The sequence below is a fragment of the Miscanthus floridulus genome, chromosome 9 (genome assembly GCF_019320115.1).
Source record: "Miscanthus floridulus cultivar M001 chromosome 9, ASM1932011v1, whole genome shotgun sequence".
NCBI lineage: Eukaryota > Viridiplantae > Streptophyta > Magnoliopsida > Poales > Poaceae > Miscanthus > Miscanthus floridulus.
This window is the reverse complement of record NC_089588.1, coordinates 123,027,092-123,042,857: the sequence shown is the minus strand read 5'-3', so window position 1 is coordinate 123,042,857 and position 15,766 is coordinate 123,027,092. Positions and strand designations below refer to the sequence as shown.

At 43.2% G+C, this 15,766-nt stretch overlaps 1 protein-coding gene across 1 annotated transcript; it reads left to right on the top strand.

Annotated features, from left to right (window-relative positions):
• Positions 1-5,992: 5,992 nt before the first annotated feature.
• On the top strand, positions 5,993-7,672 carry LOC136482843 (zinc finger protein 10-like). The gene has a single exon (XM_066480024.1). It carries the CDS (start codon positions 6,206-6,208, stop codon positions 7,142-7,144), a length of 939 nt encoding a protein of 312 aa, XP_066336121.1. The 5' UTR covers positions 5,993-6,205; the 3' UTR covers positions 7,145-7,672.
• The last annotated feature ends 8,094 nt before the right edge of the window (positions 7,673-15,766 follow it).

Below are 15,766 nucleotides of genomic sequence, written 5' to 3'. Positions count from 1 at the left end.
TTCCACTTGATTCGGCTAAAGCTGTGGTGCCGGCGACGCTCCAATCTGTGAAGCCGGCGACCCTCCAATTTGATTCGATGCCACGCCCGATTGATGCTGAAAAAATGAAAAGGATACCGTCAATAAAAAAATTCGACAGAACCTCCCCTGCACGGAGAGGTTTCCAAACTCTGCAAGAAAACAAACGGCACGATGACCGTCAAGAACATACATATCAATACACCGCCACCAACACCACCACCACCCGAACACCACAACTGCCACCACCACACCACAACAACAACCATCGTCACCACCAACACCATATTGTATGTTTGAGATTGCATATTTTTTCTAGTGTGCCCTATGTCAGGTTGGAACATAATAAGTAATATATTGGTACTCACAGGAGTAGCTGCTTGAGGAAGTGGGAAGACTAGGCTAGCTGGCATGGTCCACCCCATAGCAGCGCCAAGAGTGGACACGAACCCCACCAGCTCCTCTATCCTCTATCGTTGGGCCTCCCGCTCTTCCACCGCCCTCGCTTCCATCTCCTTGCGAAGCCTCCTTTCTTCTAGCAGTTGGGCCTACAACATTTGACCCCCAATGTTAAAGTAAGGCAAAGGTATGTAAAAATCAATAAGCAACGAATAAAACAGAAATTACCTGGAGTTCGTTGACAAGGTGCGAAGCAGTGGTTGGCCGTGGACGTATGGCCGGGCTTGTGCTCGTGCTCCGTGCTCGGATCTGGGAGAGGGTGGGAGTAGAGGACGTGTCGATGACACCATCACCCATCCAATACCGCCCATGCTTCTTGCCACCTCCCACCCTCATGACGATCTCTCCATCAAAGTCATGGGCGCTCGGATCGTACTCTGGCCCATGGACCGCCCTTGCCATCTCAGTATACTGACTGAGACGGCTATGGACGGTCGCGTTGCTGTATGCCAAAGGAGGGTCATCCGGGTTGTAGGAGACGTTGGATTTTGCCTTGCCCTTGTGGGCCATGGCATATGCCATGAACTGGGTAACCGGCTGCCCACCATGCGACGATGACTGCGAGAAAAATAGCAAGATGATTAGAAATCATGCAACATACAACGTTATAATAAAAAAATGGATTCTCGTACCCAAGTTTGAGCGTATCTGTTGAGGCTGCGGTTGCCTTGATGGTGTGGTACACCTATCATCTGCAAACGGCGCTCCCGACAAGCTTTGTGCTGGGCAATCCATTCGGGTCCAACCACTTGTCCACCATCATCTCCCAGCATCGGGGATCCCCGGAGCACCAGCACGGAACCACCTACAAGCCATGAAGTATATGACATATAAGAAGTTAAATTAAAGCTATCAGCACTACATTATTAATGTTCGAATACATTTACCTTCATGAACTCTTCCTTGGTCAGTGCCATATCTCTTGCTTCTTTCTTCGTGACCTTCGTTGCAAGGTAGGACCCGTGGTATGTTATGATGGCCTGGACGTGTACCTCGTAATGTAGCTGCTTCACGAGTCTTTTACATGCTTTGGTTAGCACCACATCTGCCGTGTCCTCAAAGCCTTCCTGAAGTCTGAAGAAATCCTGCATATACACACGAAGTATTCATTCATTATTTCAAAAAATGTCCAATGAATGCGATGTATTGAACAATGTAGTGCGAGGAAGACTTACCCACATCTCAGCCTTCACCCGCTCCGCCTTGTTGGGGAATGTCCTGCCAAGCAGATCTGTAGCATCGGGGGCGTTGGCGTAGTGGGCAAACGTGTAGGGCGGCTCCTCTCTCCCGGCGAACTGGACCAAGCCAGGGAAGTGTTCCTTGACCAGAAGGCCATGGATGCCACTGACCTTGCGTGTGTGACATCCTGCAGACCCTACAACCGTCCAGCCCCTGCACAAGTTATTAAGAATAATAGTTAGCTTCTAGTGTGATTTTTGAACATATCATTTGAAGTAGTGAAAACATGTTAATTTACTTACGTTTCTCCGTCAGGTGCAATCTTTGGGCATCTGTAAGAAGGTATCGGCCGCGTAGGGAGGCTTGCGGGACCTTGCAAGTACACACTCGGTGTACTAGAGGAAGCCGAACCCGCTGCTGCCTCCTCCTCGACCTCCTCCTCCTCCTCGTCCTCGTCCTCCTCCCACTCGTCCTCCACCCTCTCGTCCTCCTCGTCCTCCACCCGCTCCTCCTCGTCCTCCACCCGCTCGTCCTCCTCCTGCGACAGCGGCAACTGCTCCTCCTACGACCGGTGCTGCTCCTCCTCCTCCTCCTCTGCGACGGCATCAATAGGTCCTCATCTGCAGTGGTGTCTACCGGGCGTGTTCTTTGGTAGATCGAGCTGACCCTCCTATTTTGACGCCCGCCCACCATCTTTGATCAATCACCTGCAATCAAAAACAAAAAAAACAATGTTGTATTAGAAATAACATAATTACATAAAGGCAAAAGGAACAAACTAAAATTACAAAATAACATATTATTACATGTATTAAAAATAATCTTCATGATCGGGATTAGCTGGATCATAAGTCTCATCATCACTATCAATCATGTCGAAATACTCGACACTATCCGAAGGGGGGATGTTGTCAACATTATCTTGGCCTAACTGTAATCGGTCAAGCATTTGTAAGTCCTTCTCATTTAGCACCTCGTCTCCAGCGTTGCCTGCATCAACCCATTCATTGTCTACTTCCATTCCAATCGCTTCAGTTAAGTCTATCTCAAACCTTCCTTCCAACCCCTCTTCTTGGAAGAATTCTCCATCATATGTGTTTGGGTTAAATGTATAATCTTCATCGTTTGGCAAAGGTAGTTTACCGTGTGGCGATACCTTGTGCACAATATCCCAACCATTAAGATTCTCTTTGTCTTGGCATGCGTATGGGAGATAATAAACCTGTGTGGCCTGTTGGGCCACAACATAGACATCGTCTCCTGGTAAGACGAAATCTTGTCGAATTTCAACTACCCCAAGACTAGCCCAAGTCCGTCTCGTTACTGCAGGATCAAACCAATGGCATTTGAATATAACAGGATTAAGAGGCCTGCAACCATGAAAGCTGAGTTCGTATATTTCTTCAAGTCTTCCATAATACTCGACCCTATCTTGGCCGGCCGTAAAAACTCCAGTACTTGTGGTTTTTCGATTGGGCTGACTCTGCTCGTAGCTTGATGTGCGAAAGCGATATCCATTCACGTCATAACTGGTAAATGACTTCACCTTATAAGCAAAGCCATTGGCAACCTGTCTCAACTTGGCCGTCATGGACGCATCGGTTTGGCCCTGCAAGCTCGAGCAAGATAGATCGTTTTATATTTCACATGTACAAGCAACTTAGAATGTGAAAGTACAAGATAAATTGGATGGTACCTTCTTTTTGAACCAAGAAATGAAGTCGGGGCTCCCATTTCCAGCACCCTGTCTAAGAAGGGTATCCCATTCCGGAGGGGTAGGTTCCCTTTGTCGATGCCAGGTTTGACGACGAAATTCCCTGTAGCAACGAGACAAAAAGGGGTTGGCCAATGAGTGATGACGTTATGAATCAAGTTCGTTCAGAACTTACCCCAAGTATGGCTCGACTTCGTCAAGGTTGATCAACACATACAACATGATACTACGCCACTCTTCAGGTTGCAACACTTTGGTGGTCGATGCACTTGCGCTTCCGAGTTGCCCTCGAAAAAGGCTGAGGTTCGATTCATTTTCCCCAGCATTGTAACGAGGGGGAGGATTATGGATGCTAGGAAGGTTTTCAGCGTAGTATGTTGTTGTGAAGTTTGACACCTCCTCCAGAACGGATGCCTCTGCAATGGAAGCCTCAATTCTGGCTTTATTTCTACATTTTTTTCGAAGAACCTTTAGACATCTCTCGATTGGATAGCACCAATGGAACTACACAGGCCCCGTCATTCGTGCCTCATTCGAGAGGTGCAAAATCAAATGCTGCATCGGCAAGAAGAAGCCGGGGGGAAAGATCTTCTCCAACCTATAGAGTAACAAAGGTGCCGCTCTCTCCAAGTCATCAATCACGGTTCGAGATAACTCCTTGGCACACCGTTGGTGGAAGAAATAGCTCAACTCTGCCAACACTAGCCAGACATTCTCAGGGACAAAGCCTCGAACCATAGCTGGAAGAAGCCTCTCAATCCATATGTGGTAGTCATGACTCTTCATCCCTAGGACTCGCAGAGTAGATAAGTTCACTCCCCTCCTCAGATTCGCTGCATATCCATCAGGGAACATTAACCTCTGGATCCATTCAAGTATTTTTCTCCTTTGGTCTCTGCTCAAGACGAAATCGGCCTTAGGCCTTATCCATTTCTTGCCGCCTCTAGGAGGACGCATATGTTAATTTGGTCTATCACATAATGCTGCCAGGTCGACTCTAGCCTTAGGGTTGTCTTTGGACTTATCAGGAATGTCCATGAGTGTAGCCCAAAGTGCCTCGGCGACATTCTTTTCAGTGTGCATTACATCAATGGTATGTGGCAAGAGAAGATCATTAAAATAGGGGAGCCTCGTCAAGCCCGACTTATGTGTCCACATATGTTGCTCATGTGGAGATGTTAGGGTTTCTAAGCATCATACGTGACGATGTGCTCGAAATCTTTTTAAATTTTTATCATGGCACCCGCATGCGATATCTTGACTTGTCGACAAGTTTCATGAATTTCAGACTCCGTTTTCATTTAATAGAATTTAAAAACTATTTGCTCGCAAGTTCGTGGTCATGTCTCGACGTGAAGATGTGTGAAATTTTTGGTCTGTTTCTGGATACGGCCTCAACTAACACTTACTAACATGAATATCATTTTTGCATTCATGAATTGCCATTATTTGTCACACTTGCAGTTCAAATTTGCATTTGTCGAAAAAATTCAAAGAAATTAAATAAACTAAAGAAATATAGCAAAATTTCATAAAATTGTGCCAACTTTCAACATGTTGGTCAAGGTATAGTAGGAAAGCTACAGAAAAAAATTGGAAGCTAAAATCAAAAAAAGAAAAAATATTTTGCCTAGTGTCTCTGTAAGACACTAGGCAAACTGGCCAGCTTGCCTAGTGTCGTCCGGAGACACTAGGCAAAGTTCTAATTTTGCCGAGTGTTAACGGAAGACACTCGGCAAAATGGTAATGGCGGTTGCCCTCCGGCAGCCTTTGCCGAGTGTGATGGTATGCCTAGTATTGACACTAGGCAAAATGGTCATTTACCGAGTGGATTTCTTTGCCTAGTGTCGACACTCGGCAAATCGTTATTTTGCCTAGTGCCTTTATTTTGCCGAGTGCTCCGGGGTCTAACACTCGGCAAACAAGCTCTTTACCTAGTGTCCGACGATTGGCACTAGGCAAACCATTAAACACTAGGCAAATCTCGGTTTTCCAGTAGTGAATAATAAACTTCTCATAACGAACAGGAACAAACAGCTTCGACATCATCACAAGCTGGAGCTTTCAACTACTGAATCCGGTCTTCATGTATGCTGAGAGTCCTCACACTCCTGATGCCACTATTCTCTTCAGCACTGAGCCTATATAGAGGACTAGCCAGATGATAAAATACCAGTGAATATATATAGAGGACTAGCCAGACGTACAAGATTGGTAAGCAGCGCATGCAGCATCTAATCAACTCAAATTGAATAATTTAATGATCAGGACCAACTTGTAGCTAGTATATATACATTACAAAAGCTTTGTTTACAAGGAAGGAAGAAAGACCATTCCATGCTGCACGCATATCTATATATAAACAAATCTACTACTTCAGTGCCAATAAACCAATTACTAATTGAGATGCCTGCTAGCTTAATAGCGAGACAGAGATAGGTACACATGCATACACCTAACACAGACAAGAGCACTGTGCACCAACTTTATTTATTATATATATCTGAATTGAACTAAATTAAAACCAGCTTAGACGAAAACGGGTACACGCAGCCATCAATACCTAAACAGCAGGCTTGAGAAGACTTGTCATCTAATCATACAAATTACTGACCTCCGTCATCAGCATCATCTTCTCTTCTCTTCTCTTCTCCTCTCCTCTCCCTTTATTTTCTAGCTTCCTCATTCCATCTCCAATTTTCTTTGTCCGTGATCTAGCTAGTAGATATCATCAGTTGCATATGTACGTCTCTCTAGAGTCTAGAGTCTAGATCAATAGAATTGAGACTACTGCAAGTTTGCAGCAACAGATAGATCGATAGCTCTCTCAATCACATGAACTCCTCCACCGCCACCGCCATGGATCAAATAAGCAAGTACTGGGACATGTGGGGAGCAAGCAGCAGCAGCAGCACCGCGAGCCCCATCTCTGCTTGGGTGGCGGCGTACGGTGGGAGCAGCGAGCCGTCGTGGGAGGAGCAAGCCTTTGCGCGGGACGCGGCGGCGCACCTCGGCGGCTGCGAGTGGCCGCCGCGCTCCTACTCGTGCACCTTCTGCCAGCGCGAGTTCCGGTCGGCGCAGGCGCTCGGTGGCCACATGAACGTCCACCGCCGTGACCGGGCTCTTCTCCGGCAGGGGGGCTCGTCCTCCCCCGAAGACGTGCACGCCCCCAACGACGATCAGTCACACCAACAGCAAGGTGCTCTCCTGTACAGGGCAGCAGCAGCCTCTAACCCTAGCACCACTACCACGCCGACTACTACTGCAGCTGCAGGTACTACTACTGCCGGCTCAGCAGCAGCCATGGGCCAGGATGGGGAAGCCAACACCAACACCACCACTCCTCCTACTTCCTACTTGTCAACAATTATCAAGGAGAGCAGGAACAAGCTCTTCATGCCCATGCCAGATCACTCTGTGGCGGAGATGAGAGAACATCAGGCGGCCATAGATGATCATCAGTGTGATTGTCATGACGATGGCGACGGCGTGCAGTCAGCCAGGAAAAAGAGGAGGCGTTTGGATCATCCATTGGCAGCGGCGGCGGCACTTCTGATCTTTGTGCAGCCAACGGCAAAGGCCGCTACCGATGTTTCAGCATGTCAATCGCAAGAAGGAAGAGCTGATCATGAGACAAAGGTACCACAAACGACAACCCCAACAAGCCCTAGCTCTAGTTCCCCTCTTCTGGATCAACAACAGGAATTAGATCTAGAGCTAAGGCTTGGGACTACTCCAAAAGTTACATATGTGGCAATACACAAAGCGAGCTAGCTAGTACATACTTCTGCATGCTAATTATTAAGGAGATCGATTTATTTGGTCTTTTGAGTTTATCATATCAATACTCTTGCTCGGTTGTTCATCGCTTCGTCATTCCCCTGTTGATTTTGTTTCTCCTTTTTAATTTCTCCCCTTTTCCTTTCTTGTGCTATGGGATCATACCGATTATTGCATTTTTTGTCCAAAGAGCTATATATACCTCTCCCTCTTTCAATTCAATCTCAACTGTTCTTCTTGTTTCGATACATAAGCAGTTATAAGGATATATATATACATGTGGGAGGTTCACCTTTAATTTCTCTTGTCGAATTGATATTAATAGAAAGCTCTGATACAATTTTTCTCTGTTCTTGCTGTTGTTTTCTTGTGTTCATACAGACCTGTGATGATCCTGATTTTGCTTCTATCATGCATATACACAAACCTTCATTGTGGAGAACTCGTAATGACTGAAACATTTTCCTCAATAGCACGTTTCTTCATTAATTTTCATTTTTATTTTTGCTTGGTTCATCATGAACTTTTGTGCTACCATTCTATCTATAAATTAATTTTTTTACTGCATGTATATATATGGAGCCTGATGGATGCATCTTTCCGTTTTATATAAATAGGTCCCCTATATATTTTACCAAAACTAAGACTTGATCAGCTAGTAGATCAATATCCAAAGAGTTTTCTATATATAACTTAATCATAGTTTTGTGTGAATACGGTCTTGATTAGCATGTTAGGTTTGCTTGCTTGAGCTACTCATCAAGATCACAAGCAGACAATAGTGAGTACAAACCGACAGAGTGCTCATCTGTTGTTTTCCTACAAACTTCCAATATGCTCATCATGGGAACAGAGAGGGAGGGAGAAGGGGGGGGGGGGGGGGGGGGGGGGGGGGGGGGGGCTATTATATCGTCTCAGAATTATTGTTCCACATACAAATTGAGCACTGAAACAATTATTTTTGTGCTTCTCAAACCTTCCCAGCCACTTAAGATTACATATATTACACGGCTCCTTCAATCCACACAATTATTTCATGATCTCTTAGAAAAGAAATGCAGACTACATATGCTTCTTTTCATTGCCAATTTTCTTGTATCATCGCACCACACTAGTACAGAAAAGATTTTTATAGACACGCGCCTTCCTTTTCTAATAGAGGCGGTCCACTTAGAAAACCGTCCCTAAACATTGCGGTAGGCAGTGTAACTATACAACCATTGCTGAAAATCACTTTTCAGGGGTGGTTCCATTAAAAAAACGCCTCTAGAAACGTATCCACTTCTAGGGGCGGTTTAGTTAAGAGAACCGCCCCTGAAAATACGATTTTTGGGGATGGTCATCTTTATCTAACCGTCTCTAGAAGAAACCGATTATCAGGGACGGTTCCGTTAAGAGAACCGCGTCTATTATATATTTATAGGGACGGTCCACTTAGTTGATCGCCCCTAAAAATAACCCAGTACAAGTAACCTCCTTCTTCCTCGCGACGGGCTGTGTTCATGCCATTATTGAGCTCACTTGGAGGCGAGAAATACCAAAAATAGAGGGGGGTTCCCCTTTGAACCTTTGAAGGAATTGGGTTTGAGAGGTGAGTTTGTGGCATCCCTAAACTCTTTTCAAACTTTACCTATACATTTCTTTCACTAATTTTTGTTCTCAAGTAGATCTAGAGAGACATGCATGATGTTTGATATTTTTTATTTTTCTACCTAGTTTGATATATTTATAAGTTTCTTGGCTTATAAATATAGCAGTAGAGTTAGAACAAAAATGTGTAATGCATCCTTGCTAGAACTGCTAGGAATAAGCCCTAAAATTGTTGTCCACTGAGACGGATACATTGATGAGTATCCATGTGCCAACTCTTGTTACCAGGCATAAGTTTCATGTCTGCTCGTAAGTAAGCTGGCGACACAGATACCTCTGGCCAGCGACGGACCCAGGAAATATTTCAAGAGGGCTGAACAACATTGATGTTCGATCTTAAGTCTCAGCCCTCCTACACTTTAGAACTTTGTCTAAAAATTCATGGGGGCTCCACAGGGGTTCCACTGCTCCGATCTGGGTAGGGGGGGCTTGAGCCCCCCCCCCCCCCCCCGTCCCACCGCTGTGTCCACCCCTGCATCTGGCATTATCCATGCCAGTTAGTAATAAGTGCTGGCACAAATAATTCCCCACATTTGTAAACTGGATTTCATTTTTAAAAATATATATATATATACAATTTTATGGACTCATATGAAGATGAAATTATGTAAACTGTTGAGTCTCATGAGTCTCATAGGCGGACTATATAAGGAGTACATGCTTAGGGGGCAAGAAGCCTCCCTTAGAATAAGGCAAGCGTAGATTTTACGATCTCAATAATATACTCTAACATTCCCTCATGATCATAGCAGGAGCGGTGTAGATGGTGATACTAGAGAAGGTAAAGGTTGTAAGTCGATAGATTTACATCCACTGCAGTCACAATGACGATGCGCCGCGGATGCTGTGGCTGGATTGAAAATCAATGAGGAGCTCATGCAAGGAGGTAACCCTTTGTGCCGGTATCGAGGCCATAGCCAGGCGTGAGGGTGGAGTAGCCATGTTCAAATATGTCATGGAAATAGTCATGGTTAATGTAGAATTCTAGTTAGGTGATGTTGAGGCAGTCGCACATAAAGCCACTGGGGGAAAAGAGGCGCCATGGTGATGACATAGATGTGTCAAAGTCGTCGTCATAGGATCGGAGAGGGCGATGCCAAAGTCGATGTAGTCAAGGCCATCGAGGATGTAGACAAGGATGGTGAAGCAATGAACTCAAACGGGATGTGAGGGTCGATGTCGAAGTCAATGCAGTCAAGACACCAAGGCGGAGGCATGTGTCAGGTTTGCCAAACCCAGTAACGTGTCGAGGACAAAAGCACGCACCAGTGTTGTCAATACTGGATGTACTAGGCGGAGGGCCCCAATCATAAGTTTGTGTCTAAGGTACTAGCAAAGAGGGCCTTCATTCTTGTTGTGGTGCGCAAAATAACGGGGATAGAAGGTGCTGATGCAATTTGATGTTGTCGAAGTAGACAAATTTGGTGAGGAAGAGAAAGCAACACTGGAGAAATGTTGTGTTGGATGTAAAAGAAGCAGTGTTGGTGCAGACGCTTCTGCCCGATGGTGAGCAAATCCGAAGGAACGCTCTTTCCTACATGGTGGCTATAGGGCTCGATGATGGTGATGAAGAACTCAAATAGCTTGTTGAAAATGTACTACAAACAAGTGGAGCACATGAGGCATGACACGATCATAGATGCATAAGGGAAAATGATTTAGATTCAATGGTGAGTGACTCCATGGATAGAGGCATGCCTGTGAAGGCATGTCTCCGTTGGTGGTGACAATGGGTGGTGGTGGTGTAGCCTAAGGAGGCAACATAGCAATGGCCTAGTTGCTCAAAGAACATGCGTGTAGTACTCGACGACGAACATTATAGGAGCTAGGTAGGTCGTGCACAATCGACTGATCAGGTCGAGTACATGCGAGGCAGGACAGTGATGGAAGAAGTCAGCGGAGGCATCCTGATCTATGGTGATGATGACAAACCAGTGATGAATATGTGCGGACGCCAAGGCATCCCCTCGTCATTGCGTCTCTAGTCTAACCGCATAGTCAAGGAAGTGTTTACACCAGAATTTGGGAAGAGAAGAAGGAGGGAACTCGATGCTTCCAGGATTGTGTCATCAAGGAATCGATTAGATGTGAATCGGTATCAGTTGATTTAGATGCGATGTCAGAATCGGCTATTTTAAAGATGACGTCAGCAGACAGCGTCAATGGGCTATACTTGAGTGGCTCCAGAAAAATGTGTCGGACTCTACAAATAAGGAAAATTGGGGTCCAAGTTGTTATTAAGTTAGGAAGTTTTCTTTTATTCCAAGAATTGTAATGAGTCGTATTTGAGTAGGATTCATGTTTAACTTCTAGGTATAAATATTAGACCCTGGTTATTGTAAAAAAGGAACGAACACTCAATCAATACAATCTTTCCGGCTTTCACCATCGCATTAGGAGTAGGAGTATTGTAGATCTCGATGAGTTCTTCAGCAAACAGGGCTGCATAGACTGATCAACCTCCAGCTTGCTTATGAGTACCGTCATGACTTGTATTATACTTGTAAAGCTGCATCAGCTGATTGATCTTTTATGAGTCATAATATAAGTTAGTTATCGATCTGTATTATAGTTTGTAAGGCTGCATCAGCTGATTGATCTCTTACGAATCATAATATAGATCCAAGTTATCGATCTTGTGTTAAATAGTTTGTTGTTTAACACAATACCACCAGTTATCGAATCTGCTAAGATTAGAAAGATTTTCCTTGCTATTTTTGGTTGATTCACTAGTTATCAATCTTGTTATAGTTAATGTTTTATTAATTATAATAAAATCACTCGATTGAGATAGAGATAGATCGGCTTCATATCATTTTAATTGGTTGTCCTTTGATCTGGTCACGCTTTAAATCTTATAATTGAAGGCTTAATTCCGCTAGATCGGCTGTTTTATCTCTATTCTAATCAAACATAGTATGCATCTAAAGACATGTTTCAATCTTGAATAGACTCACTAGTTAACGAGATCTAATCTAATGACACTACCATAGCTGCATCGATCCGGTCGAACCTCTCTGGTAAGACTTTAGATTAGAAATTATCGATTAGTGGTCTTGTTCATGATCAAGATATGTACTCTGTTTGTTTGCTATGACTGCATCGGCTATTTTAGCCGATTTTCCTACACTCTCATGCATATAGCATGTTTTTATGAATCTGTCAACATATGGATGGTTTTATAGATTCTCTGGCTTTAGTTTATTATCAATATCATAGCTGCATCGATCCGATCGAACCTCATTGTTGATGATAATAGATTAGACTCAAAACTATTTGTAGATTCATTTATATTAGACAGTCGATTTGTTCGCATGTTATACTCTTTTCATCAAACTTATCGGCTCGACGCTTTATATCGATCATGTTTCATCTAGCCGATGATTCTTTCTGAAGTTCCATGAGCATTGGTTATTTGGATTCATATCATTATCATTTAATATTAGCCGATAATCCTCGATTTAAAGATCATTTCATTGATATGTTGGATATCGACTCTTTTGTCGATAGCTTCATTGAATCGGCTATCTAGCCGTACATTTGGAACTGTTTGGTGCAACACCGATATGTTCCACCTTAAATTACTGATAAGATTTTCTCTCCTTGTCAATTGCAGGTCAAATTGACTGGCACGTCATTGGGTTTTTAGAATCGGCTAGTTCTATGTTAAACCCAAGCAGATCTCAGGTCTTGTTCCACTCAGATCTTCCGGCTAGCTGTGTGTTGATCACATCGCCACATTTTTGTGTCGACACACTTTTTGGCACGCCTGGTGGGACCACAAACATCATAGCGGTTCACAACAACAAGGACATTCTTATGGTGCCTTATGAGGACTTACCTGATGAGGATAAAGATGTCATTGGTAAGGCTATAGAGGAGTTTCAGAATAAGTGTTTGTTGTCATACACCAAAACTTATGACAATAAAGTTATTTAGAAATATCCATTGTCGAGAGTTTTCATGCATGGACAGTCAGATACAGATGAAGCTGATGATAGGTGTTTCTTTGTAGAAGTTGTCAACAAATCTGTTCATGATGCAATGTTGAATCATAATACAACTTTTTTAATACATTCCACAATACCATGAAGGTGGTGTTTCATGGATTTTCACTTGATCAGGTTAGACCGGCTTATTACAATATCAAGCCAGTACTAGCCGTCAAGAAGTACTAGCTAAGAGTGATGATGCATAGGTAATTCAGAATCCATCTGAGCAAATTCAGGGTGCTACTACTAATCAAATGCAATATAACCCTAGATCATCAGTGCAGCATGTGCAACAACCGACAGGGCAACATCAGAATCAGATGGTTAATTTTGGTACATCAGGCCAAATACCACCGTCGGCTCAAAAAATAGCACTATCGGTTCAAAGGATTCGTAGAGATACAGATACTAATATTTTCAATCAGAGATTTCAAGCAGTAAATCAGCTCGATAGATAGATATTCCACAAGAATATCATTATGGTTCAGATTATAATACTCTCAATATGATTCCAAATCTAGGATATCAAGGCACTTAGAATTTCAATCTATAGATGGGTCAGCAAATGCTAAGAAATTCAAACTCAAATGCTGATGAATTGTTGCTCAGAGTAACCGAAATAATGAAAAATTAGTTTGGTTTAAAACCAAAAGGAAAGACCTTTTTGTATAAACGTCCATATCCAGAGTGGTATGATTTAGTGGCCCTTGCTACGAATTACAGTCTTTCAAAATTTGGTAAGTTCACTGGTCAAGATAGCATAAGTACAATAGAACATGTCAATCGATATCTTACTCAGTTGGGTGAAGCCTCTGTTGAAGAAGTGCATTGAGTTCGTTTCTTCTCTTTGTCCCTGTCAAGACCAGCTTTCACTTGGTTTTCATCACTAGCGGTTAATTCTATTGCCAATTGGAGTGATCTTGAAAAGAATTTTGATACATATTTCTACACTAGGACAGGGGAAAGAAAAGATTATAGATTTGACAACTATAAAGCAAAGAGCTAATGAATTGGGTGATGAGTTCCTTGAGAGGTTTCGAGAAACAAGAAACTTATGCTTTTCGTTGAATTTGACTGATGATCAGCTAGCTGCGTTGGCCGTTCAAGGAATGTTACCGACATAGAGAGAAAAGTTGCTTGGGCAAGAATTTGACAATTTAGGTTAATTAGCTCAATGGGTGGCAGCACTTAATAGCCAATTTCAGAATATGCGCAGAGATACCTGATTCTAGAAGAATGCTGCAATCACTGAAGCTTATAATCTATATTTAGTCGATGATGATGCTGAAGAAGAGGAAATTGCCACAACTGAATGGAATTGGGGTAAAAAGATAGTAATGGTCCCAAATCCTTGGGAAAAGAAGTTGAAGAGAGTTATGATTTTGATGTTACAAAAGCAAACAAACTTTTTGATTTCTTGCTTGAGAAGGGACAGATTAAACTACCTGCCAGTCATGTTATATTATCTCCTGATCAGTTGAAGAATAAGAAGTTCTGCAAGTAAAATAACACTACTCATACTACTAATGATTGTAGGATTTTTCGGTAGCATATTCAGAGGGCTATCCAACAAGGAAATCTTAAATTTGATATAGCTCAGAAAATAAAAGTTGATGATAATCCTTTCCCAAAGGATTAGAACATGGTTGATGCTAAGTTGTTCAAAGGGAAAACTAAAGTTTTGACATCAGCTAGAGCAAGAGAAACTGGAACAGTTGATCCAGAGATACAAATATCGCCTGATAAATATAGAGAAATTAAAAGACGTCGCGACCAACAAAAGAGCCCATATGAGCAAGGAGAAATGTCGAGAGATGGTACGATGAGACCATGTGTTACACCTCGAATTCTGTTGAATAAATGGCAACGGCAGAAGGAGAAAGATTATCAGCGCTGGTTAGAAAAAAAGGAATATCAATGTCAACAAGAAGAAGAGAGATATGAAAGAGAACAAACTGAGTCACATTGGAATTGCCTTTTCTTCAGACATTATTCGAATAAAGGTTTGAGATTGCCTACTAAAAATAATTTCCCAGAATGTAACGAACAATATTAGGAGTTTAGGTAATCTCAAGTGAACCGTCGGTCTATCCATGATCGAATTTAATATCAATGTAATGATGTGGATCGACGCTTTAAAAATAGAAGCGTTCATGATCGGCTTGGAAAGCAGGTTGCTGATCAGAACTGTGACACCCTAAAATTTGCATGGGTTTAAAACAGGAGAAAAGGATTTAATTATGCATTTTGTGAGTATTTAAATTTAGAAAAATAATAACTTTGTTAAAATTAAAATCAAATATCAGGTCTGCATACATGTTTGTGCATTCATGCTAATACATATTTATTTTATGATGTTTTGGTTTGACTGAAATTTACAAAAGAATTTAAATTTGAGTTTAAATTAGATTTGAAAATGTGTTAAGAAAAATAAAAAAAGAATTTTATCCTTTCTTTTCCCTTCTCAGTTTTTGGCCTGAACAGCCCGGCTCCCGCTCCCGCCACATCCCAGCTCGGTTCAGCTTCCATCGCGGCCTGTTTCCCAGCTCAGCCTTTTTCATCCCGCAGGCCGCACCTCTCACGCAGCCCGCATTGGCAGGCCAGCCCAGCAGCGTCACTCGCGTCTCCTCTCTTCCCTGTGTCGCTGTCACCCCAGCCCCAACTGTCACCCGCCTTATCCTTCCTCCGACTCATTTCCGTGTCGGACTCCCCTGCCACCGGAAGTCTACAGCCGCGTGTCGACGAAATATGGTCGGCAGTCTACCTAGGGGTATGCCCAAGGTAGTAGATTGTCGGCAGACAGATGCGCAAACCACAAACAAGACGGTGACGCAAGACAGGCACGAGGTTTTATCCAGGTTCGGCTGCCAAGAAGGCGTAATACCTACGTCCTGCGTCTGATTGTATTGTTGTATGTCAATGAGAGATGTTTTTTAGAGGGGTCCCCTGCCTACCTTATATAGTCCGGGGGGCA

Coding starts and splice junctions, on each gene's coding strand:
- LOC136482843 (XM_066480024.1), top strand. CDS start 6,206: ATGAACTCCTCCACCGCCACCGCCATGGATCAAATAAGCAAGTACTGG.